Below are 25,240 nucleotides of genomic sequence, written 5' to 3' on the forward strand. Positions count from 1 at the left end.
TTGGAGAAAAGGAGGAGGAGAGGGGACCTAATTGAGGTATACAAGATAATGAGAGGCACAGATAGAGTTGACAGCCAGAGACTATTTTCCAGGGCAGAGATGGCTAGCACGAGAAGTCATAGCTTTAAGCTGGTTGGAGGAAAGCATAGAGGCGGGTTCTTTACACAGAGTCGAGAGAGCATGGAATGCGTTGCCAGCAGCAGTTGTGGAAGCAAGGTCACTGGGGACACCTAAGAGACTGCTGGACATGCATATGGTCACAGAAATTTGAGGGTGCATACATGAGGATCAATGGTCGGCACAACATCGTGGGCTGAAGGGCCTGTTCTGTGCTGTACTGTTATATAAAAAACAAAAATCTTATTTTATAGTTTCAATTCATTTCTGCTTGAATAATCATATTTCTTTAAAATAGGTAGTTCCATGTACTAGTGTCAACAAACTCTTGCAAATATCATTCTGCATATTTTAAAACTTCATTCAGAGGGTCTGGGTGTCACTGACTAGGCCAGCTTTTATAGACCATCCCTAGCTGCTATTGAGAAGGTGGTGGTGAGCTGCCTTCTTGAACTGTTGTGGCCCATGTGCTGTACCTGGACCCACCGGGCCTTATGGAGGGGATTCCAGGATTCTGACCCAGTGACAGTGAAGAAACGGCAATATACTTCCAGGTCAGGATGGTGAGTGGCTTGGAGGGGAACTAGGAACTTGCAGGTGATGTTCCCATGTATCTGCTGCCTTTGTCCTTCGACATGGTATTGATTGTGGTGGTGGTTTTTGCAAGGTGCTGGCAAAGGAGCCTTGATGAATTTCCATGTGCATCTTAATAATAGCACACACAGCTGCTACTTAGCATCAGTGCTGGAAGTGTCTGGATGTCTGTAGATGTAATGCTATTCGCGCAGGCTGCTTTGTCATGGATGTTGTCAAGGTGCATCATCCAGACAGGTGGGGAGTATTTCATCACACTCCTGATTTGTGGCTTGTAAAAGGTGGGGAGTTAGGAGGGGAGTTATCACTGCAATATTCCTAGCTTTGGATTTTTCTGTGGAGCCACATTACATGTATAGGTAGTTCAGATCAGTTTCTGGCCAATGTCAACTCCAAGGTTTTGATAGTGGGGAATTCAGTGCTGGTAACACTATTGAATGTCAAGGGCAGTGGCTAGAATGCCTTTTATTGGTGATGGTCATTAACTGACATATGTCTAGTGCTAATGTTACTTGCCACTTGTCAGCCTAAGCCAGGGTATTGTTTTGTCTCACCTGCATTTGAACATGGACTACTTCAGTATCTAGGGAGTCATAAATGGTACTGAACATTGTGCAGTCAGTGAACATTCCCACTTCTGACCTTATGATGGAGGAAAGGTCATTGATGAATCAGCTGAAGGTGGTTGGGCCTAGGACACCACCCTGAGGAACACCTGCAGAGATGTCCTGCAGCTGAGGTAACTACCTCCAACATGAGGACATACAGTCTCTAAGATCCTTCCATCAATCTCTCAAAATATCAACAAGTTTAACAACTTAGATTTAATATCTTTGACTTACAGTCAATTAAGGTAAAAGATATTAGTCATTACTTTTATCTATTTTAATAAATATTCTAATCTTTTCTCCAAACTTAACAGTTTTCTCATCTGTGTAATTTAACTTTAAGATTCATAATCCTCCTGCTACTTATTCACATTGCTATCAAAGGAACATCACCACCTTCGAGTTCCCCTCAAAGCCACTCACCATCCTGACTTGGAAATTCGTTGGCATTCCTTTACCGTTGCCAGATCAAAATCCTGGAATTCCCTCCCTAATGACATTGTGGGTCGACCCACAGCAGGTGGACTGCAGTGATTCAAGAAGGCAGCTCACCATCACCTTCGCAGGGCAACTAAGGACCAACAATGCATGCTGGTCAGCCACCAACATCCACATCCCACAGATAAAAACTTTTTTTTTTTAAAAAAAAGATCTATTTTTAAATGAGGGACAATTCTTCTTTTTTGAGGTGGAAATATGGAGAAAAAGCTAAACTGAGTTGCAAGCCCCCTGCTGCCCAAATATTTACAGATTTAATGCAGATGAATATTCTTCCCTCATCTGTGTAAATTGCATATTGAGGCAAACCCACAATATTGCTTCCCCCACTTACCAAAGTTTATTGGATGCTGTAGCACCAACTTAAATCTTCACAAGCAAGATTACTCCATTTATTAAAATGAAGGCAAGGCAATGCAGAACTCTTGGGTTCACCAATACAACAGTAAAAGTACCAGATATGAAAATTTACAGAAAATTTGGGTCAACTGTGATGCCACTAGAAACTTCAAGTTCTAATTGCACTTTTAAGTGCCAACCTAATCTCAGGCTGTTTGGATAATGAAACTGACCTTTGGAATAATGGGAGCTTCTGTTCTCTTCACAGTTTACACGTCATCAGCAGCAATACAGGACGTTCTCCCTTCTCCTCCCTCCACACTGACACACCTTACAAACATTGCAACCATAAAATACACAAGGAGGCTCAAAAATGGTACCCTGAACTGTTGACTCACTTATACGAAAAACAACAGTTTGGAAGGACCAAATATAAATCAAATCATATTGTTTGATATTGTTCCACAATTTAATCAATCATGGAATAAAAGTTTAGTATGGACTCTAATGGTACGAATTCAGGCTCCGCTCCCCATTCGCTCCCCCAAAACAAACTGTGTCCAACTATTCTTTATTGCAACATCAAAAATTTTCTTTGCATTTAAAGTACCATCTACTATACTCACCTTAAATAGCTCAGATATATCCAGTCCAATCAGCAGATCTCCTGTTTCCTAAGCTATGCCAATATCAAGTTGAAAATACAGGAAATGCACAGCAGACAAAAATCAACATCTGCAACTTTATTAGCCCTGCTCAGAATTAGAGATTCTCAGTCAAGTTGACAAGCACATTACAACTTGCCACCTCGGGGGAGAATCCTATGTCCAACCACCTCCAACGGTTTCAACTTCCCCTACGATAAGTGGCAAGTAAAATCTGAACCACACAAATGAGAGACAATGACCATCTCCAACCAGACAGAATCTAACAATCACCCCTTTACATTCACCACTTAAATCCATCAATAGCAACCTCCTCATGGTTATCATTAACCAGAGAATGAACGGTACCAGCCATATAAACACTGACGCTACAAGAGCGGGTCAGATGATAGGATGCTTGTCTAAGAAATTCACCTTCTGTCACCCCTTGACCAACTATAAGGCTCAAGTCAAGACAAAGTAGCCTGCTTGTTTGACATATAATCCCACACCTTTAACATTTGCTTCTCTCAGCTTCAATGCAGAGTGGCAGCATCTACAACACACGCTGAAGTAACACAAAAGCTTCTCTAACACCTTCCAAACTCTCAACTTCTACTATCTAGAAGTGCACAGGCAGCAGATGCATAGGGACACTACCACTGCAAGTTTCCCTCCAAGGTACAAGTCATCATTGCTTGGAACAGTATCATGTTCCTTCACTTTTGCTGGGTTAAAATTCTAGAACTCCCTTTGTAACTGTACTGTGGGTGTTCCTACACTCCAATAGTTCAAGAGCTGTTTGCTGGGGAAGTAGGGATAGGTAATAAATTCTGGCTTTGTCAACAAATACATCCCATAAAAAGTATAAACAATCTGGGTTGGTGACAGTGAAAATTGTGCAGATTGTGTCATTTCTGTTTATTATTCTGCAATAAAAAAGTGTGTGAATAGTCTGGTGAACTCAACAAGCAGCTCAGCTGCAACGTCACACATTGTCAAACAACCCACCAAGTATTTCTTGCCTGAAGTCACACCTTTAAGAGTGCCCATACCATACAGAGCACAACACGCACTGCAGTAATACACAAAAGCTTCCCTACACCTGCAGTGGTAGATTTTCAGTAACCTGCCATTCACAGTTCCATTAGATGCACCATTTGTTTCTTGTCCCATTACCATTTACTTTTGCTTGGACCATAAACCCTTTATCATCTAATCTCTCCTGTCCTTCTCTAACACCTCTGACTGTAACTGTCTCTCCACAAGGTGTTAGCACTTTCAGAATGGGAGAGAAAGGGAAGTTGTAAATTGACCGGAAATCATCATCTGTTGCTGTAGGAAAATTCTGTTTATTTAGTTTTGCAATTAGTTTCCTGGTATTTGGATACATCTGTATCCTCTTTTCCAGTTTCCCTCGATCAGAGCAAATGCAGTCGAGACAATCTCAGGTCATACAGCACGGAAACAGACCCTTCAGTCCAACCAATCCATGATGAACCAAGTCTAAACCAAACTAGTCCCACCTCCCTGCTCCAGGCCCATATCCCTCCAAACCTTTCCAATTCATGTACTTATCCAAATATCTTTTAAATGCTGTACCTGCATCCGCCACTACTTCTGGTAGCTCATTCCACACATGAACCACTGTGTAAACAAAAGTTGCCCACCATGTCATTAAATGTCTCCCCTCTCACCTGAAAAGCTGCCCCCTAGTCTGGAAATCCCCCATCCCTAACTATAGCTCTCATGTTGCTCAAGAGGATCATGAGAACACTCCTTCCAACTTGCAATATTCACTTCAAGAAATAAATCTCTAGTTAACTACATTAAAGAAAATGCAGCAGAAATAGTAAACACTTTGGTGTTAAATGTCACTAATGTGATATTTCAGGGTTTCAACATGTTGCACAAAGTGTAGCTACATAATCAGATAAGTGATTGTGAAGGAAGACAGTCAACATTGACATGATCAGCTAAACAGATACTGACAAATCAGGTTTTTATTTCTTGTTAATCCCATTCAGTTTTTAGAAAAATCCCATTCAACCAGGATTAGTATGAAATCTTCACAAATTACCACACGTGGTTCCCAATCTGCAATCAATAGATTCATAGTTGTTTGAAAGGGAATAGGAATGGGATAACTGTGGTCTGCATAGTCAGGATTCATTGTGGTTCTTTGCTTCTCAGGTCACAGTGACTGCTCCATTTTAGACCAAATTAGTTTCCATGACAATTTTAAATTTTTTACCAAATACCATGGCTGAGATGTGTCCCTGCAAACTCCCTACCGACATAGACTGATTAAAGTGTTCTTTTAAATGAAAGAATGTACAACAACACCACAAATTGGTTAGCACACAAACCTGAATAAAAATTATTTTCAATTCTACATTTCAAGACAATAACTGAAGTACACAAACAAAGTTCGCAGTGCCCATTAGTACATCAACATATCTGTGCTACAAGAGGAATTTCAGTTTGTCAGCAGTATCCGTGGGTTAAACTTTTTTTTTGTCAAGGAAGGGAAGCAAGCCAACAAGTGATTGTTATTATCTTACCTGAAGAATCTGCCGTTCTAACTGCGAATTTCCTTTGCAGAGCTCCATGATCTGTCGCAGTAAGAGCTTGGTGCTTTCAGTTTTGCCAGCGCCACTTTCCCCACTGTTGGAGCAAATGAAACAACAAAAACGTACATCTAACCTCCAGCACCTGCTCACCTTAAATACATATACCAACAGATTCAAGAACAGCTTCTTCCCTGCTGTTATTAGAAGCCTGAATGGGCCTCTCAAGTTTAATGTTGACCTCACTGTGTCTTCTCTGCAGCCGTAACATTGTATTCCTCATGGTGTTCTATTATCCTTATGCACATAACAAAACTTTTCATTGTACCTAGCTACATGTGACAATAATAAAACAAATCAAAACCTAGTCAATATTAGGATTCCAGGTAAGAGGCTAATTGATATTCAGATATATACTGCTTTACCAGTTGGGCAAATTAACTGCAAAAAACTTCCCAGGTAGAACGCAAAATTCTATCGTGAACAATACGGAATCATGGAAACTGTTGCACTGTTTCTACGTCTTGCTATTACTTGATAAATTTTTGTTGTACATGTACAAATCCCAGTAGGTTTGTACAGAATAGAGTGTGCGTGTCAACACAAGTTATCAGACTACCCAATTTTTCAACTTAAAAATAAATTTAAGGAAGACTGTTTTTCAAAAGGGGAGGCATGGAGAATTGTCACTATTAATGTACCCCAAATCTACTTTTTTGGAAAGAATTCCATTAGTAATCACAATAAGAAAGCAGAGTTGCCATGCTTGGCAAGGCACAAGTCTTCAAACATCTAACCCATCTGTTATAAAGCTAAAGCATCAACCCACTTAAGGCCTAACACTGTAAAATATCATCCATAAAAGATAATCATTACCATTGGTTGTGCTATAATACTTACTTTCTAGCATATGCAACCCACTCGTCAACAATGGAAAAGTTCCATGATTTCTGGCCAAAGGTCAAACCAATATTTTAACGTTACTCTATCCCTTTTACTCAAAAGTCACAAGATCATATAAAAAAAGGTTGGAAAACCGCCTTCTCACCAGAAAAAAAAGGAAATTATTGTAAATGTCCAGGCCTATCTGCCTCTTTTCAAAAAGTATTTAAAAAGTATACAATAGTATCTGGTGCAGAACATAAGCACTAGGTCAAATGGACCCAAGCAAATGATATTTTAATACAACTCCACTGATGTATTCTTACCTGATAACGATACATTGGTTCTTGGGGCCAGTGGCTAAGCGTCCTAACATTGATTGATACGCACGATCAGCCACTGCAAAAATGTGAGGTGGTAGGTTGCTTTTTGAACAGCTTTTGTATTTTTCAGCTTCCTGACAAACAAACACAGAAGAAATTAAAAACAGTAGTACTTTCTTGAATCCAAACAATAGTATCATGCAACTGGTTGCCATTTAGGGAATTGACAGTTTTCTTACATTTACTGGATGGGTATATGAATAGGAAAGGTTTAGTGGGGTAACTGCTAAATGCTGACAAATGGGACCAGACTAATTTAGGATATCTGGTCAGCATGGATGAGTTGGACTGAAGGATTCCTTACTGTACATCTGTGCTGAACCTCCCCTGAATAGGCTTTGCCCATCTCACCTTTCTGGTTCCCATTCACATTTACCCTAACTATAAATCAGTTTTGTTTCAAAATTCAAACTACCTTGGGCCTTTTTTGTTGTTCCACACTACTTAGATTTAACGTAACTTCTCAACCACAGGGCATCTTATATTTTCAGTCATCCTATTACTCTACACCTGACGTCATACCGCGCTCTCACTGAATTAATCAAAATTCACATCATTCACAATTCATCCAATCCTTTTATTATGGACTTACTGACATTACCTGGTGCAAATTTAAGCTAAGATGAGAAAGGAGGTGGATTTTTGTATTAAAATCTTGCATATCAAGTTTCTGTACCACTAACAACACTGACCACAGGGGTCTTCATTTCAAAAATTTCTTAAATACCTCAATTGACCTTTGTTGATTGTATACTTGTTTCAAGTAAATCTATGCTTACATACTTTTAAACTTTGCTGGATTACTAAATTGCTCCCAGTTCCTCTTCTCCATCCACTTCTCCCACAATGTTTTTTTTAATGTTAACGTCCTCTGTTTTTTACAGAACATATCAAAACCAAATTCTTCCTACAGACCACAATAAAGTCAAACATTTTCAAAAATCAAATCTGGCCCTTTAAAGATCATGCCATATCAATCATTTTTGCAAATTCAGGCCACCATGTAACACTATCAGCTCGGTTCCTTTAAACCCTGAATTTTTAAAATGGTGATAACCAAGTTTGGTATTGGGAATTTCAGGAGGTACGGTTTCTGGCCATCTTACAGATTTTCTATTTAAATTTTGACTTTTGGGACACACTATTGGTTAGAAGGATTCAGATGTTTTGTATTTGCAATGGAAATAATAAAAAGGTGGGGCTCGTCCGAGAGCTTTAGAAACCTACACATAGATTTGACCACAAAATTAGTTATTATATCATATAGCTTTATATGATTGACAGAATTAAAATTCTACTTATCTAATTATCAAAAATTAGTACCTACCGACTTTTCATACAAGGGTAAGTACTTGAGCGGATTGATGGCTATGAGAATATCTCCAACATAAGTCTGTAAAGTAAAAGTGAAGCAAAGGGTTAGACCCAGCTGCGCACACACACAGTTTTTTGTTTAGGAGGGGGAAAAGAAAGGAAACAGAGATCCAAATCAAGCTTTGGGTGAGGGAAAAGGGAGAGAAGCTTGATTGTGGCTATTTGTTGTTTCTTATTCTTGGGATGTAGCTTCACCAGATACAGTCAGCATTTAAATCGCCCCATCCCCAGGTACTGTGATCTACCTTTGTGGATGGCTACAATCCACGAAGGAATTTCTATAGTGAGGTCAGGGAGTTCCAGGATTTTGACCCAATAACAATGAAAAAAAAACACAAGACAAGACATCAGATGTGTGACTTGCAGAAGAACTTGGTTGGATGGCCTTCCAAGTGGCAGATATTACATGTTTGGGAGGATTACTGCAGACATACATGAAGACATGGTATGTCAGTAGTGGGAAAGAAAGTGACGCTTTAGGTGGCAGACAGCCCACCGATTGAGAGAGATCGGATTCATCCTGACCAGCACAGAGATTCTATTAGAGACCTTCCAGCTGCATGCATCCAGGTGAAGTAAAAAGGATCGGTGTGGATGTGATGAGCTGAAGGGCCTGTTTCCACATTGTAGGGATTCTATGATTCTAAGTATAGGTTCTTAAGAGGAGTGACTGGTGCTTGTAACTGACTCTTTCACATGGACTTAGTGCAAAGTCTTGAAATAAGAGCTTGAAAAGTATCTACAGACACTCTTACAGAGTACCCACAATCCAAAGCCCACAGATTCAGCTTGCTCTTTTCTTTAAGAGGAGAGGAGTCCTGAGTAAATGCCTGAAGACAATTAAGAGTTCCAGTGACGGGGTGGGGGGTGTCTGGGTACAAGTTCAACCTGCATCACAACATGCCCAAATAGGTTGAATTAAAACAAGTAAATTCAGTAACCAATTCACATACAATTAGTTCAGATTCTGGTGAACCAGGATGGCGAAGCTACAAAACGATAAGACTGCCAGCACTCTTGTCTGCTGTGCAGAAGGTTCTGCAGTTAGATATCAGATATAGAATACTAAAGAAATTACAAATGTTGACATAAAATATTTCAGTGGAATGGCATTAAAAAGCAAGCTTGCATAACCCAAAGTAAATTTCAATGAGTATCTATTCATCCCAGCGCAATTCTGGTTCACTCACTTTCAATCCCTGTATCTGGAACATAAATAACAAACATACATCTTGGCATAAGTACTAAGCTGCCAAGTAGAACAGAGGAAATTTAAGATTCACCAACCTAAAGGAGGCAGCATGATCAACTCCAAATCACTAATTATGGAAGTAAATGTCATTAACATGCAAAATGCTGAGCAACACATCGCACAAGTGTAGCGATCTGACAGGGGGACAGTACCAAGTCACCAGAATGAACCCAGCGCTGAAAAAGGATTAAATTAATAGAGGAGGCTGCAAAGACTAAAATCTTTTCCCAAACCCTATCCCATGACAAGTTCCATTTCTCCATCTCCACAAGATTTTATTCCATAAAAGAGTTCACACTTTTGCGTCCACACCATAATCAATGCTAGTAAGCAGCTTCTGTTCTTCAGATTCTTACATCCTTTGAATCTCAAACTGTTCACTCTTAGCAGCAAATCCAAGCAATGTTTTAGACACTTTTCCTAAACTCCTCAATCTTGTTATTGTATTCCCATTTCAAAAGCTTCTACAAAATGGAAACAACTCCACTGAGGCAGGTATCTAGTCACCAGATCACCCCTTATTTCCATGTGGAGATCCGAGACACTGATCCAGCTTCCTCAGAGCCAGCGCTCAGTGAGCAGAACCCTGGACATGCAGATTTAGATCTGTCAGCCAGGGCTCCCTGATTGGTAACCCATTCTTTGATGTACATCTGGTTGCCCTCATTACAATCACTACATCCCTCCCCTCCTCTCTTCCCCCCCCCCCCCCCCCCTCCGAGGACAGAGGGATTTTTTTTTTGTTGCTCCTCCTGGACCTTTTAGCACTGGATCAGGTTCCTCCAATACTGCCTCAGATACAGGTGGCGTGCAATGTTTGTCTCTTACACCCGGTGCATTGCAGAAGAAATTCATTCTCTTCATCAGGGAGCAAGGGGTAGAGGTTGCAACATCCACCATGTCCATCTCAGATTTCAAGATACCTTCAAAGCTTGATGGAGAGGGAGAACCCACAGGTTCTGGAACACAAATCAGAAAGATTGGCAAGGAGCTGAACACATGTTGCTCCTGTGTTGTTTGCAAATTTACAGCTTCCATATGGTCCACATGCTTATTCAAGAATTTTGCACCTACCCAAACTTCGTATGTCACTGGACCTGACCTTACATTGCCGCTTACCCATGTAGGGCATTCCTGGGGTTCCTACATCAAACTTTATCCTTTGAAGTAACCCTCTTCTTTTGCTTAGCAGAGGCTTGTATCCGGCTTTGGTGTTCCTGATGCCATTTGAAGCCCCCCCCCGGCTCCAAAAGGTCTCAGAAGATCAGATTTAACCTAATGCAGAGTCTTCTCCCCATTAGCAACTCTGCTGGAGCAATCCCTGTAGTGAATGAGGGGATGGTTTGATTTTCAAATAGGAACCAGGACAGTTTGGTATCGAGTGAAGCTGTAGGCTGTTTCTTTAAGCCTGCCTTCAAAAGTTTGGACTGCTCTTTCTGCTAGACCATTGGATGATGGATGATATGGAGCTGTCCTGAAATGCTGAATGCCATTCGACTTTAGGAAATACTCAAATTCCCTGCCAGGAAACAAATGTCCCGTTATCCAGGACCAACACTTCTCAGAGCCCATGTAATCCAAGAAAATAAGAAAGGACAGCTTTTCTATTGTTGTTTCTATGTTTGACAATGAACTGTATATACATCCAGCCATTTTGAGTGGGCATTCACAATGAGTAAGAACATTGAGCCCATGAAAGGACGTGCACAGTCAACGTGTAACCAAGTCCAGGGTTTATCCAGCCACTCCCATGAATAGTGTGGGGTGTGTGCGGGGTGTGCGTGTGCGCGTGCGTGTGGTATTGCTAGCAGCAATTTTTGTCTTGGTGGCATTCTGGGTATAGCCCTACCAATGCAGTTATGTCAACATCCAATCCTGGCCACCAGACATTACCAACATCTTCACTTTGGAAACTTCAGGATGACCCTAGGGTTCAGCTAGTATCTGGCATTTTAACCAGACATTTATTTTGATTGGTTCTGATTTGGATGTTGATAAGCAAATTAACTGCTCCAAACCAGCGGTGGGTGGACTTTCCAGTGTGCACGCTCTCCGGGATACCATCCTATGTGTTCTCTTAGGCCTAGCAGAACTCTTTTGCTGTCTGGCTTCCGCATACTGGCAGCAGCTATGTCTGCTTGCTGGCCCAGATCCTGAAGAAAATTTAAACTGTTTGGCCGAGGCTTGGCTGTGTTTTGAGGTTTTGCTTGACTTGACGCAGAGTCCCTCTGTTCAGGATGTGTCCCGAGTGAGACTATGCAATTGCTTTCACTCAAGTGGTGCTTCTCAAGATCAGTCAGCCTGTCTAGGGGGTCTCCTTCACACGGTATACCCTGTAACATATAATCTCCACATCGCAGTTTCCAATGATAAAGCCAGTTGTTGTGCCTGTTTGAAGTTCACTTGGGCTTCAGCTAGCAAATGCTTTTGCATAGTTACATTATTAATCCCACATACCAAACAGTCCCTCAGCATCTCACTAAGGATTAAGCCAAAGTCACATGCCCCTGCCAATCATCTTAACCCAGTCAAAAATCGCAATATGGATTCTCCTGGTGTTCAAATTGTCAAATAAAACAGACAGCATCTCAGAATTAGAAGCTGCTTGGGTCATAACATTCCTTAACTAAATCCATCAACTTTTTAGTACCTGATGCCTCAGGGAAAGTTAGCTCCTAATAACCAAAAAAGCTGTGGGTCCACAAGCTGTCAGGAGAATTACTTGTTGCTTTTCATCTGTTCCAATGTTATTTGCCCATTAAAAAAAAAAGATTCCACATACTGTGCCCCCTGATAGCAGGATCAAACGAGTCAAGCTTCTCAAATAACAGCATGATGCCAAGAATGCTTACCCCAAATCTAATTTCTCAGGACACCTTTATTCTCATTGCCACTGAAATAACTCCAGAGGCTGGTATCCCCCTTTACTCACATGTGGAGAGTCCAGACAGACACTGATCCAGCACCCTCAGAGCCAGTTCTCAGTGACCAGGATGTCTTGTACACCTGTTCTTACCTGTCAGTCCCAGGGCTTCTTGGTTGGGGCTGTTAACCTGGTCAAATCAGGGAACTCATAGAATGAGGTCCATCTGGCTGACCTTGTAACAATCTTTATACACTCTGTCTCCAGGCACATTTCTACTTCTGTTCTCAGCACCTCTTTTTAAAGAAAGAATCATTTGTGATAGTGTTAAATAGAGTCATTTGGTATGGATGTAAGAAACAGAATTGACTGCTGGAATACCTTTCGTAATTCTGGAAAATCTACAAGTGTGGATTAATAAGTCTATATTGTAAACAAGGAGCAGTAAAAATAAACAGATCCTGGCAGCCAGGATCTGTTTATCACTAAACAGCAACGCAGAATCTTGCCCCACAATGAACAATTGAATACATTTACAAAAGGAGATCAATTCTTCAAAGTGCTCAAGTCACACATTGCATGGAACAAAGCAGGTTTCACTGCACTTTGACCTTCCTTTTCAGGCGATTACATTGTCGCCAATTAATTATTTGTGTGACCAGAGTGTTACACAACATTGTCTTTCCACATCTACCTTTAGAGTTATTTTATAATCTGCTAAAACTTAGGTGTGCAATTTGTGTGCCATCCAAATTTAAAGAGAAACTGGCATCATATCATACCCAGTGGATTCTGAAAGTCTTTAATTCTGCAAAATACAACTAATTTGCACTAGTTTGTAAACTGTAAGAAATATGACAACAAACTTTGAGGTGGCTTGTAGAGCTGGAGGTTCTATTTGAAATCAAAATTGCACTTAATGAAATAGTTGGTAATCACTGAACAGCGATTATCATCACAGCACAGTACAGTCCAGTCATCTAAACCTCAAACTAGGCAAAACACAAAACAGTAACTGAGCATAACTCGTTTGTATGAATATACAAACAAGGAGCAAGAGTAGGCCTCTCAGCCTGTCATGCCTGCTCCACCACTGAAAAACATAGTTGATCTGATTTAAACATCAACTCTGTAATCCTGCATTTCCAGATAGATTCTGGATTAGCAAGGGGAATGAAAGATTAAATACTTTTAAGGCAGAGGTAGATAAAGATTCTACATCCACTGCCTTTTGAGGAAGAGAATTCCAAAGACTCCCAACCCTCATTTCCTCATTATTTTAAATGGATGACCTCTAGCTCTAAATTGTCCAACAAGAGGAAACATTCTTTCAACATCCACCCAGTCACATCCCCTTTAGGATCCTGCGTGTTTCAATTAAGTCATCCGAGATTCTAAATTCCAGAGAGTACAGGCCTAGCCCATCTAACATAAGAACATAACAACTAGGAGCAGGAGTAGGCCATTTGGCCCATCGAGCCTGCTCTGCCAGTTAGTAAGATCATGGCTGATCTTTTTGTGGACTCAGCTCCACTTAACCACGCTCTCACCATATCCCTTAATTCCTTCATTGCTCAAAAGAAAAATCTACCTTAGTTTTAAAAACATTAACTGAAGTAGCAGCAACTACTTCCCTAGCAAGGAATTCCATAGATTCACAACCCTCTGGATGAAGAAGTTCCTTCTCAATTCAGTCCTAAATCTGCTCCCTCTAATCTTGAGGCTATGCCCTCTTGTTCTAGATTCACTTGCCAGTGGAAACATCCTCTATACTTCTACATTATCTATTCCCTTCACAGATCCCCCCCCACCCCACCGCAACATTTCCCTGTAGGCAATTCACTTATTGTAGGGGAGGTATTAGTCTAGTAAATTCAAAAATGAACTTACACAAATACAAATGTAAAGCATCTTTCAGCTAGATAAAGTGTAAGGATCTCTCCAAATTTAGCAATAACAAGTTCAGCTTTAGCTATAACATTGCCATAACAATCTAAAAAGGACACGTGAGGTGTTTAAGCTGAAGAGCTGATCCAAATCACAGCAGGTCTATTCTTAAAGGCAATACATTGCCCATCATTGCAATAACAGCAGCTTCATTATTAAATTCCTTCATGTGAGGTGACGATTACTGGCAAAGGCATCACTTTGCAGATCCCCAATTGCCCTGGAGGGTATCTATAATAGCCCCTGTATCAATTAAAACATCCCAAGATGTTTGAAAAGGGGGTCATGAGGCAACATTTGACGTAAAGCTAAAAAAGGATAAATGAAGAAAAATAAAAAGTGGTGGAACAGTTAAGTCAGACATGCTCAAAATACCAGAATACATGGAGCACAGAGATCTCAGGTGGTTGAGGAAATTGCAGAGGGAGTAAGGGCAAGAACATGGAAGAATCTGAAAATTATAACATTTGTACCTGGCTTAATGGAGGTAATATAAGTTAGAGAGCACAGGAAGGATAGATGAACAGAACATGTAAATTTGGTGACTAAGACAGTAAAATTTTGAATGATCTCAATTTTAGAGGGTGAAATATTGGAGGTTAGCCAGTAATGAATTAGAATAGTCAAATCTGGATGTAACAATTGCATAGATAATAGTTTTACCAGATGAGCTAGAGAACTTAAAAAAGGGGACAAATCTGCCTAAAAAAATATATAAAAAGTTAGTAAGGGATATTCTACAGATTTAAAAAGTAAGAGAGAAACTAAAGCAAGAGTTGGTCCTCCAGAGAGCAAAGTCTGGGGAAAAAAGATGGATTGAACAGGTATTGTGTAAAAGACACAAATAACATCCTAGAAATATGTATAAATCAAGAGGTGAAAAAGAATGGAACTTATAACAACTACAATCACCAAAAATGGTACTAAGAAAATTGACAATAAAAGCTGGTAAGTCACTAGGTCCTGCTGGACTTCAGCCTTAAAAGTGGTAATTTCTCAGATTGCAAGTGCAATGGTTTTAATTTGCCAAAATTGTTTAGATTTTGAAAAAGTCCCATGATTAGAAAATAGCAAGTGTCACTCCTTTAGTCAGGAAAATGCTGGAATACATCTTTGAGGAGGGCACAGCAGGGTCCTTGGAAAACCTTAATACAACCAGACAGTCAACATGGCTTCGCAATAGGGAAATCATGCTCGACTAACTAATAAATTCCTTCAGGAAGTACCAGGCAATTTGGATAAAGGGAACCTGTAGATGAGGCATACTTGGTTTTCTGGAACACATTTAACAACATCTACTAAGCAGAATAATAACTCAAATGTAGAGAGTAATATATTCGCATTGATAGAGGATTGGTTAGCTAAGGCTAAAGACAATTACAGGAGAAAATGAGCCATTTTCTGGCTGACAGGATGTATTAAGTGGAGTGGCACAGAGAACAATGCTAGGGCATCGCACATTATAACCAACTTCAATGTCATGGATGAGGAACCGAATATATGATTGGGAAGTTTGCTGATGACACAAAAATGGACAGGTGAAGAAGTTGTGAAGGCCATGCAAAACAATACAGACAAAGGTAAGTGACTGAGCAAAGATTTGGCAGATGGAGCACAACCTGTAAAAATATGGACTTGTCCACTTCAGAAGAAGAGAAAAGCAGTATATTGTTGGAGAGGGATTGCAGAACTCTGTGGTACAGAAGGATCTGGGTGTCCTAACACAAGACTCACACAGAGTCAGGGTGCAAGTAGAGTGAGTGAATCAGAAGGAAAGTACTGTTTATTGCAAAGAGAAACAAAATATTAAAAAATTGGGAGGCTTTCCTACAGTTAAACAGGATGCTGGAGAGATCACATTGAGTGCTACATACAGATTTGGGTGTCTTATTTTGAAAAAAAAGAATATTTGAGAGCGTGCAAAGGTTCATTCAACTAATTCTTGCAATGAAGGAATCATCCTACGACAACATGTTAGACAGGTGGAGTCCATATCCATTAGAGTTTAGAATAGTGAGGGGTGATCTTAGAGTTAGAGACGTACAGCATGGAAACGGACCCTTCGGTCCTACCTGTCCATGCCGACCAGATATCCCAACCCAATCTAGTCTCACATGCCAGCACCCGGCCCATATCCCTGCAAACCCTTCGTATTCATATACCCATCCAAATGCCTCTTAAATGTTGCAATTGTACCAGCCTCCACCACATCCTCTGGCAGCTTATTCCATACACGTACCACCCTCTGTGTGAAAAAGTTGCCCCCAAGGTCTCTTTTATATCTTTCCCCTCTCACCCTAAACCTATGCTGTCTAGTTCTGGACTCCCAGACCCCAGGGGAAAAAAAAAACTTTGTCTATTTATCCTATCCATGCCCCTCATAATTTTGTAAATCTCTTTAAGGTCACCCCTCAGCCTCCGACGCTCCAGGGAAAACAGCCCCAGCCTGTTCAGCCTCTCCCTGTCGCTCAGATACTCCAACCCTGGCAACATCCTTGTAAATCTTTTCTGAACCCTTTCAAGTTTCACAACATCTTTCCAATAGGAATGAGACCAGAATTGCATGCAATGTTCCAACAGTGGCCTAACCAATGTCCTGTACAGTCACAACAAGACCTCCCAACTCCTATCTACCTGCGACTCCAGTTTCAAGGAGCTATGAACCTGCACTCCAAGGTCTCTTTGTTCAGCAACACTCCCTAGGACCTTACCATTAAGTGTAGAAGTCCTGCTAAAGATTTGCTTTCCCAAAACGCAGCACCTTGCATTTATCTGAATTAAACTCCATCTGCCTCTTCTCAGCCCATTGGCCATCTAGTCCAGATCCTGTTGTAATTTGAGGTAACCCTCTTCGCTGTCCACTACACCTCCAATTTTGGTGTCATCTGCTAACTTACTAACTGTACCTCTTATGCTCACATCCAAATCATTTATGTAAATGACAAAAAGTAGAGGGCCCAGCACCGATCCTTGTGGCATTCCACTGGTCACAGGCCTCCAGTCTGAAAAACAACCCTCCACCACCACCCTCTATCTTCTACCTTTGAGCGAGTTCTGTATCCAAATGGCTAGTTCTCCCTGTATTCCATGAGATCTAACCTTGCTAATCAGTCTCCCATGGGGAACTTTGTCGAATGCCTTACTGAAATCCATATAGATCACATCTATTGCTCTGCCCTCATCAATCTTCTTTGTAACTACTTCAAAAAACTCAATCAAGTTTGTGAGACATGATTTCCCACGCACAAAACCATGTTGACTATCCCGAATCAGTCCTTGCCTTTCCAAATACATGCACATCCTGTCCCTCAGGATTCCCTCCAACAACTTGCCCACCAGAGGTCAGGCTCACCGGCCTATAGTTCCCTGGCTTGTCTTTACTGCCCTTCTTAAACAGTGGCACTTTTGCTAACTTCCAGTCTCTCGGCACCTCACCTGTGACTATCGATGATACAAATATCTCAGCAAGAGGCCCAGCAATCACTTCTCTAGCTTCCCACAGAGTTCTTGGGTACACCTGATCAGGTCCTGGGGATTTATCCACCTTTAACCGTTTCAAGACGTCCAGCAACTTCCTCCTCTGTAATCTGGACATTTTGCAAGATGTCACCATCTATTTTCCTTCGGTCTATATCTTCCATATCCTTTTCCACAGTAAATACTGATGTAAAATATTCATTTAGTATCTGCAGCTCCACACAAAGGCTGCCTTGCTGATCTTTGAGGGGCCCAATTCTCTCCCTAGTTACCCTTTTGTCCTTAATATACTTATAAGACCCCTTTAGATTCCCCTTAATTCTATTTGCCAAAGCTATCTCATGTCCGCGTTTTGCCCTCCTGATTTCCCTTTTAAGTATACTCCTACTTTCTTTTTGCTCTAAGGATTCACTCGATCTCTCCTGTCTATACCTGACATATGCTTCCTTCTTTTTCTTAACCAAACCCTCAATTTCTTTAGTCATCCAGCATTCCCTATACCTACCAGCCTTCCCTTTCACCCTGACAGGAATATACTTTCTCTGGATTCTTGTTATCTCATTTCTGAAGGCTTCCCATTTTCCAGCCGTCCCTTTACCTACGAACATCTGCCTCCAATCAGCTTTTGAAAGTTCTTGCCTAATACCGTCAAAATTGGCCTTTCTCCAATTTAGAACTTCAACTTTTAGATCTGGTCTATCCTTTTCCATCACTATTTTAAAACGATCTTATTAAGACATACAAGGTGCCTGAGGGGACTTGACAGGTTGGATAAAAGAAAGGAAGATTCCCTTTTTCTTTTAGTCACTTGTGGGACATGGGTGTGGCTGCCTAGGCCAGTACTTATTGCCTGTCCCTAGTTGTCCCTGATAAAGGTGGTGGTGAGCTGCTTTGTTGAACCGCTGCAGACAATGTGCTGAAGGCAGACCCACAAAGCCCTTAGGGAGGGAAATCCTGAATTTTGACCCAATAACACTATAATAATAGTTAAAAATCACAACACCAGATTATAATCCAACAGGTTTATTTGGAAGCACTAGCTTTGTCCATCCAGTCGAACACCGGCACCTCCAAGTCATGAAGGAATGGTGATATATTTTCAAGTCAGGATGGCAAGTGGCTTGAAGGGGAACTTGCAGGTGGTGTTCCCATGTATCTGCTCCCCTTGTCCTCCTAGATTTGAATTAGAATAGTCTTTATTGTCACGTGCACTCGAACGAGTACAGTGAAAGGTTTCTAATGTCTCCTCTCGGTGCCATCTTAGGTACAGGGTACCTTATTACAGATACTTTATGTGTTTCACAGAATTGAAATAACAAAATAAAGAGACTAGCATAGGAATAGAGTTTAAAAAGTGCAGCATGAGAATAAAAAGTATCTTTAAAGTAGTCAGGCTGTAGTCCTTTCTCAGAGTCTCAGAACGAGGCCTTGCTACCTTATAATGCTGGCCCAGGTTTGCTCTGCTTCCTGCTCCAGCTGCAACTCACTTCCAGCATTGTCCACTACACCACCAATTGTGTCATCCACAAACTTACTAACCATAACTAAATTTTCATTTTTGTAAGTGAGAAAAAGCAGGGACCTAGCACCAATCCCTGTGACAAGGTGCTGGTCAAAGGTCTCCAGTCTGAAAAACACCTTTCTACCACCGCCCTCTGTCTACCATCAAGCCAATTTTGTATCCAATTGGTTAGCTCTCCCTGGATCCCATGAGATTTAACTATACTCAATAACAAGGTATCACGTAGTAGGTTAAAGGCCTTACTAAAGTCCACGTAGACAATGCCTACCACACTGCCCTCATCCACTTTCTTACTCACCCTTTCAAACAACTCAAACTCGTGAGTAACGATTTCCCACACACAAAGCCATGCTGACTATCCCAAATGCGTGGTTGCCTCTCCAAATTCCTGCAAACCCTGTCTCTCAGGATGCCCTCTAACAACTTACCCACCACAGACATTGGGCTCACAGGTCTTTAGTTCCCAGGCATTTCCTCACAGCCTTTCTTAAATAATGGCACGTTAATGCAGTGTTCAAAGCTCAAACTCCAGTTCATCAACTCTGAGCCAGAGTTCCTCTAGCAACAAACATTTACTACAGATGTGGTTGTTACGAATCACAACAGAATCCACCAGCTCGCACATCATGCAATGACAACACATCACCTGGTGCTGCATCTCTATTTTAACCACAATTTTAATTTTAGCTTTTATATATTTAGTACTGGTGTTTTAGTTTGTAGCCTATAAATATTTCCCCTATTCACCTGCAACGTGAAAGTAACCCATAACTGATCATATTAGTAGCTACCACTAATGAATTTACATTTCATGTCACTCTTATGTTGGGCCCTGATCCTGGGTTTCAATTTATCCTTTTCAAAAAACAACAAACTACGAGCCAAGAAGAAAAACAAAATCAACTTTTCCCATCTGCAACAAATTCCCACACTGCCTCTAAATTCCCCAAACCATGTACTCACTTAAGCTTTGTCTCACTGTGGATAGGATCTCTGCTTCCTGACCGTGCCAATGGTGTGAATGTTACTTGCTGAGGTGTGCCCAAGCCTGGATATTTCAAGTCTTATTGTATTTGGATACAGACTGCTTCAGTATCTGAGTTGCTATGAATGGTGCTGTACATTGCACAATTAATGAACACCCCCACTTCTGACTTTATGATGGAGGGACATTTTACAAAGGAACGTATCAAAAGTCTTCTGAAAATCCAAATACACCACAGCCATTATCTATTCTACTAGTTACATCCTCAAAAATTCCAGTTCATTTAAGACAGTAAAAGGGAATCAGAGGAAAGCTCTCCTCCCACTTGGAGTCATGGCTGGTATATAGGAAGATGGCTGTAGCTGGAGGTCAGTCATCTCAGTTCCAAGACATCTGTACAGGAGTTTCTCAGGGTAGAAGTTCTCTCATCATTTTGTTCAGAGATGCTATGACAAACTTCTGGAGCAGACAGACCATGAAGCTGGACCTGCTGGATGAAAGGTAAGGTCATTGTACTACAAGAACCCTGACAAAGTTCCTCAGGGTAATGTCCTGGGGCCAACCATCTTGTGTTGCTTCATCAATGATCTTCCTCCATCAGGAGGGGAGAAAGCAGAAGTTTGCTGATGATTGCAGTGTTCAGCAGCGTTTCAAGAAGACATCCTCAAGGACAATACAGGATGTGAAAGAAATGCTGGACCAACCACATCCTATGAATGAATAATGAAGTCTTTATCTGCTAAAAATGATTTTATAGTTACATTTGCTAACTAAATACAGCTTTGAAAGTTGTAACAGTTACACTTTGATTCTTAGAACAAGACTTACTGCCTAGCAAACTGAAAGATTTGGCAAGTTACTGCCTCACCGTCACACCTTGGAGCTTAGCTGGCAGTCAATATATGTGAAAACTCCATCAGTGCATGTAAACAGGAATAATACCACAGAGCACCAGCTGGTCCTCATAACTTCTCAATCATGCATTCACATCAATATTCACTTGAAAAGGAATCAAAATGAGGAAGCCTACCTAATACTTTAGTCACTCCACCCAGAAAAAAAAATTGCTGTTGTTGCTCTATCCAAGAACAAACCAGTATAGATAATTAATCTTACTTGCAGTGGGAGGGGTAGATTTCATTTGTCATGGTCGACATAGGCACCAACTGGGCAGGCGAGGAAATAGCTTCTCATATTGGCTACGCAGAACCTGTCACCAAATTAGGGGTCAGAACCAGAGCCACATGAAACTAGCATAAAGTATTCAAAGGTTAATAGCTGAATGCACAGTTGAAAGACGAGTATGGGAGAAGTGGGTTCCAGTTCATGGGGCTCTGACACAAATACTGGGGAAAGTGGGGACCATTAGGATGGCCTAGATTTGACCTACACTGGGACTGGGGTTCTTGCAAACTATGTAACAAGAGAAGCAGGGCGAGCTTTAAACTAAACAGTGGGGACCAGGAGGCTGTGATGAATCGGAGTGGAGCAAAGGGATCAGAGGAAGGCATTAATGTGGGAAATGATAAACAGACAATGCCAGGAAGGAACTGAGAATACAGGTCTAAGAGCAAATTAGTAGATAGGACAAAAGATTTCCAAAATAATAAATAGGCAAAACAAAGCACTGTATTATAATATATGTAATATTTAAAACAAAACTGACTGGTCATACAAAACTTAACATAATCCAATGGCCATTACGAAGACTTGGTTGTAGGATGACTTAGACAGAAACCTGAATACTGAAGAGTATGTGACATTCAGGAAGGACAGGAAGCTGGGAAAAGGTAGAGGAGTGGCTCTGTTAATTAAAAGGTTTTATTAGCAGAAAAGTGGGGAAAGACCAAAATTTAGGAAACCAGGATATAGAAGCGATCTGGGTAAAGATAAAGAATTATAAAGGCAAGACGCAAGGTGTGGCCCTATAATACATGGTAGGATAGGTGTCAAGGAAGAAATAATGAAAGCTTGTCAAAAAGGTACAGTGATTACCAGAGTATTTAACCTGCATATAGACTTGAAGAATTAGATTGGAAAAGCAATCTAGTTGAGGAACTCAATGGATGTTTTTAGGACAATTTCTTAGAAAAATCTTTTGTGGCATGAACCAAACATCAGGGTATCCTCACCTGGTTTTTTAAGAACATAAGACCCAGGCTATTCTGCCCATTGGGTCTGCATTGCCATTCAACCAAGGCTGATGTGTTTCTGGACACCAATCAACATTTAACAATCTGTTCTGAAAACTCTGTTCACATTTTAATAGCTGTGGCAAATGACTGGATTGTAATTAGTACTAAATGTCAATGTTAGAGCGGTCAATATAATTAAAGAACATGTATAGAACTTGTAGTTTCCAAAAGATTTACTCTTCTTTCAGGATAGTTCACTCTTCAAAATTTACAAAAAGGTACACCCAAGACTGACTCCATTTTCTCAAAGTCCACCCTGTATCTAACCTTCCATTTTTGTAAAGTGCTTGAATTTGCTCAAATATTTGTTCAATTTCCTTCAAGATCTTTACCAGAGGTCAAAATTACCAATGTTCTTTGTGACATTTACTGTGGTGAACCGCCCCTCTTCACCCTATGTGTTACACATATATTGTGCACCTGTTCCAGCTCCACCATATCTCCTTCATTATATTAGCCCAACAAGGTTGTTCTTATTTAGATCCAGTTTCCATTGCAATCTAACCAGCAGATCAGTCATGGCTTCTCCTGTTAGCTCATAATTACCTCAAGAAAATCAAATTTCCATCATTAGCTTCAACTTTTTTTTTGCATTGTACTCATTTATGGGTCAGTTTCCACAAATGCATTAATGACATCAAATTCTCCATTTTCACCATTAAAGATTGCATCACAACTTATTTTTAAAGATTGTTCAGTTGCAGCTAACTAAGAATGTTGCAATCTTATTTCAGCCAAAAATGAATTTGGCCTCCATCTCTCACTGCCTGCTTTTGTTTACCGAACCTCAGGCTGCTTTATTCTGCAGAATTCTCATTCAGCAAGGTCTGCCTCACACCAATAACACGATACAATCCCACTATCAGTCACTGGTCCAGAAGTTCAGAAGTGCTTCAGTTCGCTTTCTTCAACATTTAGACACCCTCCACGTCTGTTTTGGAGACTGGTACTTGTGTAGCTTTTCCAAAAACACCTTACAACAAGCTCAAAAATGCTCATTTTCAATGTTTGAAATTCAAAGAGTTTTAATGATAAACACTATATTGTGGGTTCACATCCCCCATTTACCTCAGGAACGTGTTTAAATTATGTTATCTCTAATAGCTCTGTTGAAGTACTGCTGTAGCTTCTAACTAGAGTGTGGAAATGCTTTCCTGACACCTTTAAAAACAGATCATTGAAAACAATAAAAATGTCCCAGTGGTATTTATCAACTGTGCAACTAAAACCAGCCTTATTTAACTAATATCACCTTGCAAATTTCCAACTTTGATTACCGACACCAACAGCTCTTTGTGTATTTGGTACAGAAGCATTAAAATAGTGTCAAACACAAGTTCAATTTAACAATGACTTCATTCTACTTTGATAATTTAATCAAACATCAAGATAAACAGCTGTTGTTTCTAACTAAACCAAAAAAGACAGTTTAATTTATAATACAAGGAAAGACAGCAGATAAAGCACATTACAAAGCAGGCTATTCAGCCTGACCAGTCTGCACTGGGATTTGTCCTCCAGTTGCTCCCATTCAATCTCCCCATATCAGCCTTTGACCTATGTTATTTGCTTTTCCCTCATATTCCTTTTGGGAAAAAGAATCCAAGTTATTTGAGTTAATTAATAGCCACATGCTACCCACATGAACAATGAAATGTATCCTTATTTCTGTAAAGGATTTATCAGGACTTATCTTGAATCCAAAACCCCTATTTTGAATTCTTCCTAAAAGAAAAAAATCCTTGCCACACCTACCCTGTTCAACTCTTCATAATTTTAAAAAAATTCTATGAGGTCTCCCCTAACTACTTTATAAGGAAAAAGCCACGTGTTCTATCTAGTTGTTATCTTTCATTTCTGGTACTGTATTTATAAATCTTTATATTCTCTCAATGCTCTTTTCATGGTATGAAAACTAGATATTTGCACTGTATTGAGTGCAGCCAAGAAGGATCTTACACTAATTTAACATAATTTCATTATTTTGGTATGCTACTAAACAGTCAATCCCAGCACATTGATGGCATTTTAGTGTTTTTGCTGACTGACTATAATACTTTCCATGATTGAACGCATCTAGGGATATGTAAACCTACCTTCTACTTCATTTGGTTTCTTAATGTTTTGAAACAAATATCTGTATTTACCCACCAAAATGTATGATCTTGCATTTACCAGTGTAAAAGCTATCGACTAGTCTGCAAGTTTGAGCGTATTTTCTTCTATTAAGTTAGAACATAGAAGAATACAGCGCAGTACAGGCCCTTCGGCCCTCGATGTTGCGCCGATCCAAGCCCACCTAACCTACACTAGCCCACTATCCTCCATATGCCTATCCAATGCCCGCTTAAATGCCCATAATGAGGGAGAGTCCACCACTGCTACTGACAGGGCATTCCATGAACTCACGACTCACTGAGTAAAGAACCTACCCCTAACATCTCTCCTATACCTACCCCCCCCCCTTAATTTAAAGCTATGCCCCCTTGTAATAGCTGACTCCATACATGGAAAAAGATTCTCACTGTCGACCCTATCTAAACCCCTAATCATCTTGTACACATCTATCAAGTCACCCCTAAACCTTCTTTTCTCAATGAAAACAACCCCAAGTGCCTCAGCCTTTCCTCATACGATCTTCCTACCATACCAGGCAACATCCCGGTAAACCTCCTCTGCACCCGTTCCAGTGCCTCCACATCCCTCCTATAGTATGGCGACCAAAACTGCACACAATACTCCAGAGTCTTATACAACTGCAACATGACCTCAGTACTCCAGAACTCAATTCCTCTACCAATAAAAGCCAGTACGCCATATGCCTCCTTCACCGCACTATTTACCTGGGTGGCAACTTTCAGAGATCTGTATACATGGACACCAAGATCCCTCTGCTCATCCACACTACCAAGTATCCGACCATTAGCCCAGTACCCCATCTCTTTGTTATTCTTCCCAAAGTGAATCACCTCACACTTAGTTACATTGAA

General features: G+C 40.6%; 1 protein-coding gene across 2 annotated transcripts in view; it reads right to left on the reverse strand.

Moving 5' to 3' along the window:
- Positions 1–25,240, reverse strand: part of LOC122548471 (myosin-IIIb) — a 176,406-nt gene that overhangs the window by 142,871 nt on the left and 8,295 nt on the right. For both annotated transcript variants that reach the window (XM_043687195.1, XM_043687186.1), the window contains exons 2-4: positions 7,963–8,028; positions 6,579–6,709; positions 5,365–5,467 (exon numbers count right to left, since the gene is read on the reverse strand). In XM_043687195.1, coding sequence (XP_043543130.1) covers positions 5,365–5,467; positions 6,579–6,709; positions 7,963–8,028 — 300 coding nt within the window. The remainder of the gene's footprint in view (positions 1–5,364; positions 5,468–6,578; positions 6,710–7,962; positions 8,029–25,240) is intronic.

The sequence above is a fragment of the Chiloscyllium plagiosum genome, chromosome 1 (genome assembly GCF_004010195.1).
Source record: "Chiloscyllium plagiosum isolate BGI_BamShark_2017 chromosome 1, ASM401019v2, whole genome shotgun sequence".
Lineage (NCBI taxonomy): Eukaryota > Metazoa > Chordata > Chondrichthyes > Orectolobiformes > Hemiscylliidae > Chiloscyllium > Chiloscyllium plagiosum.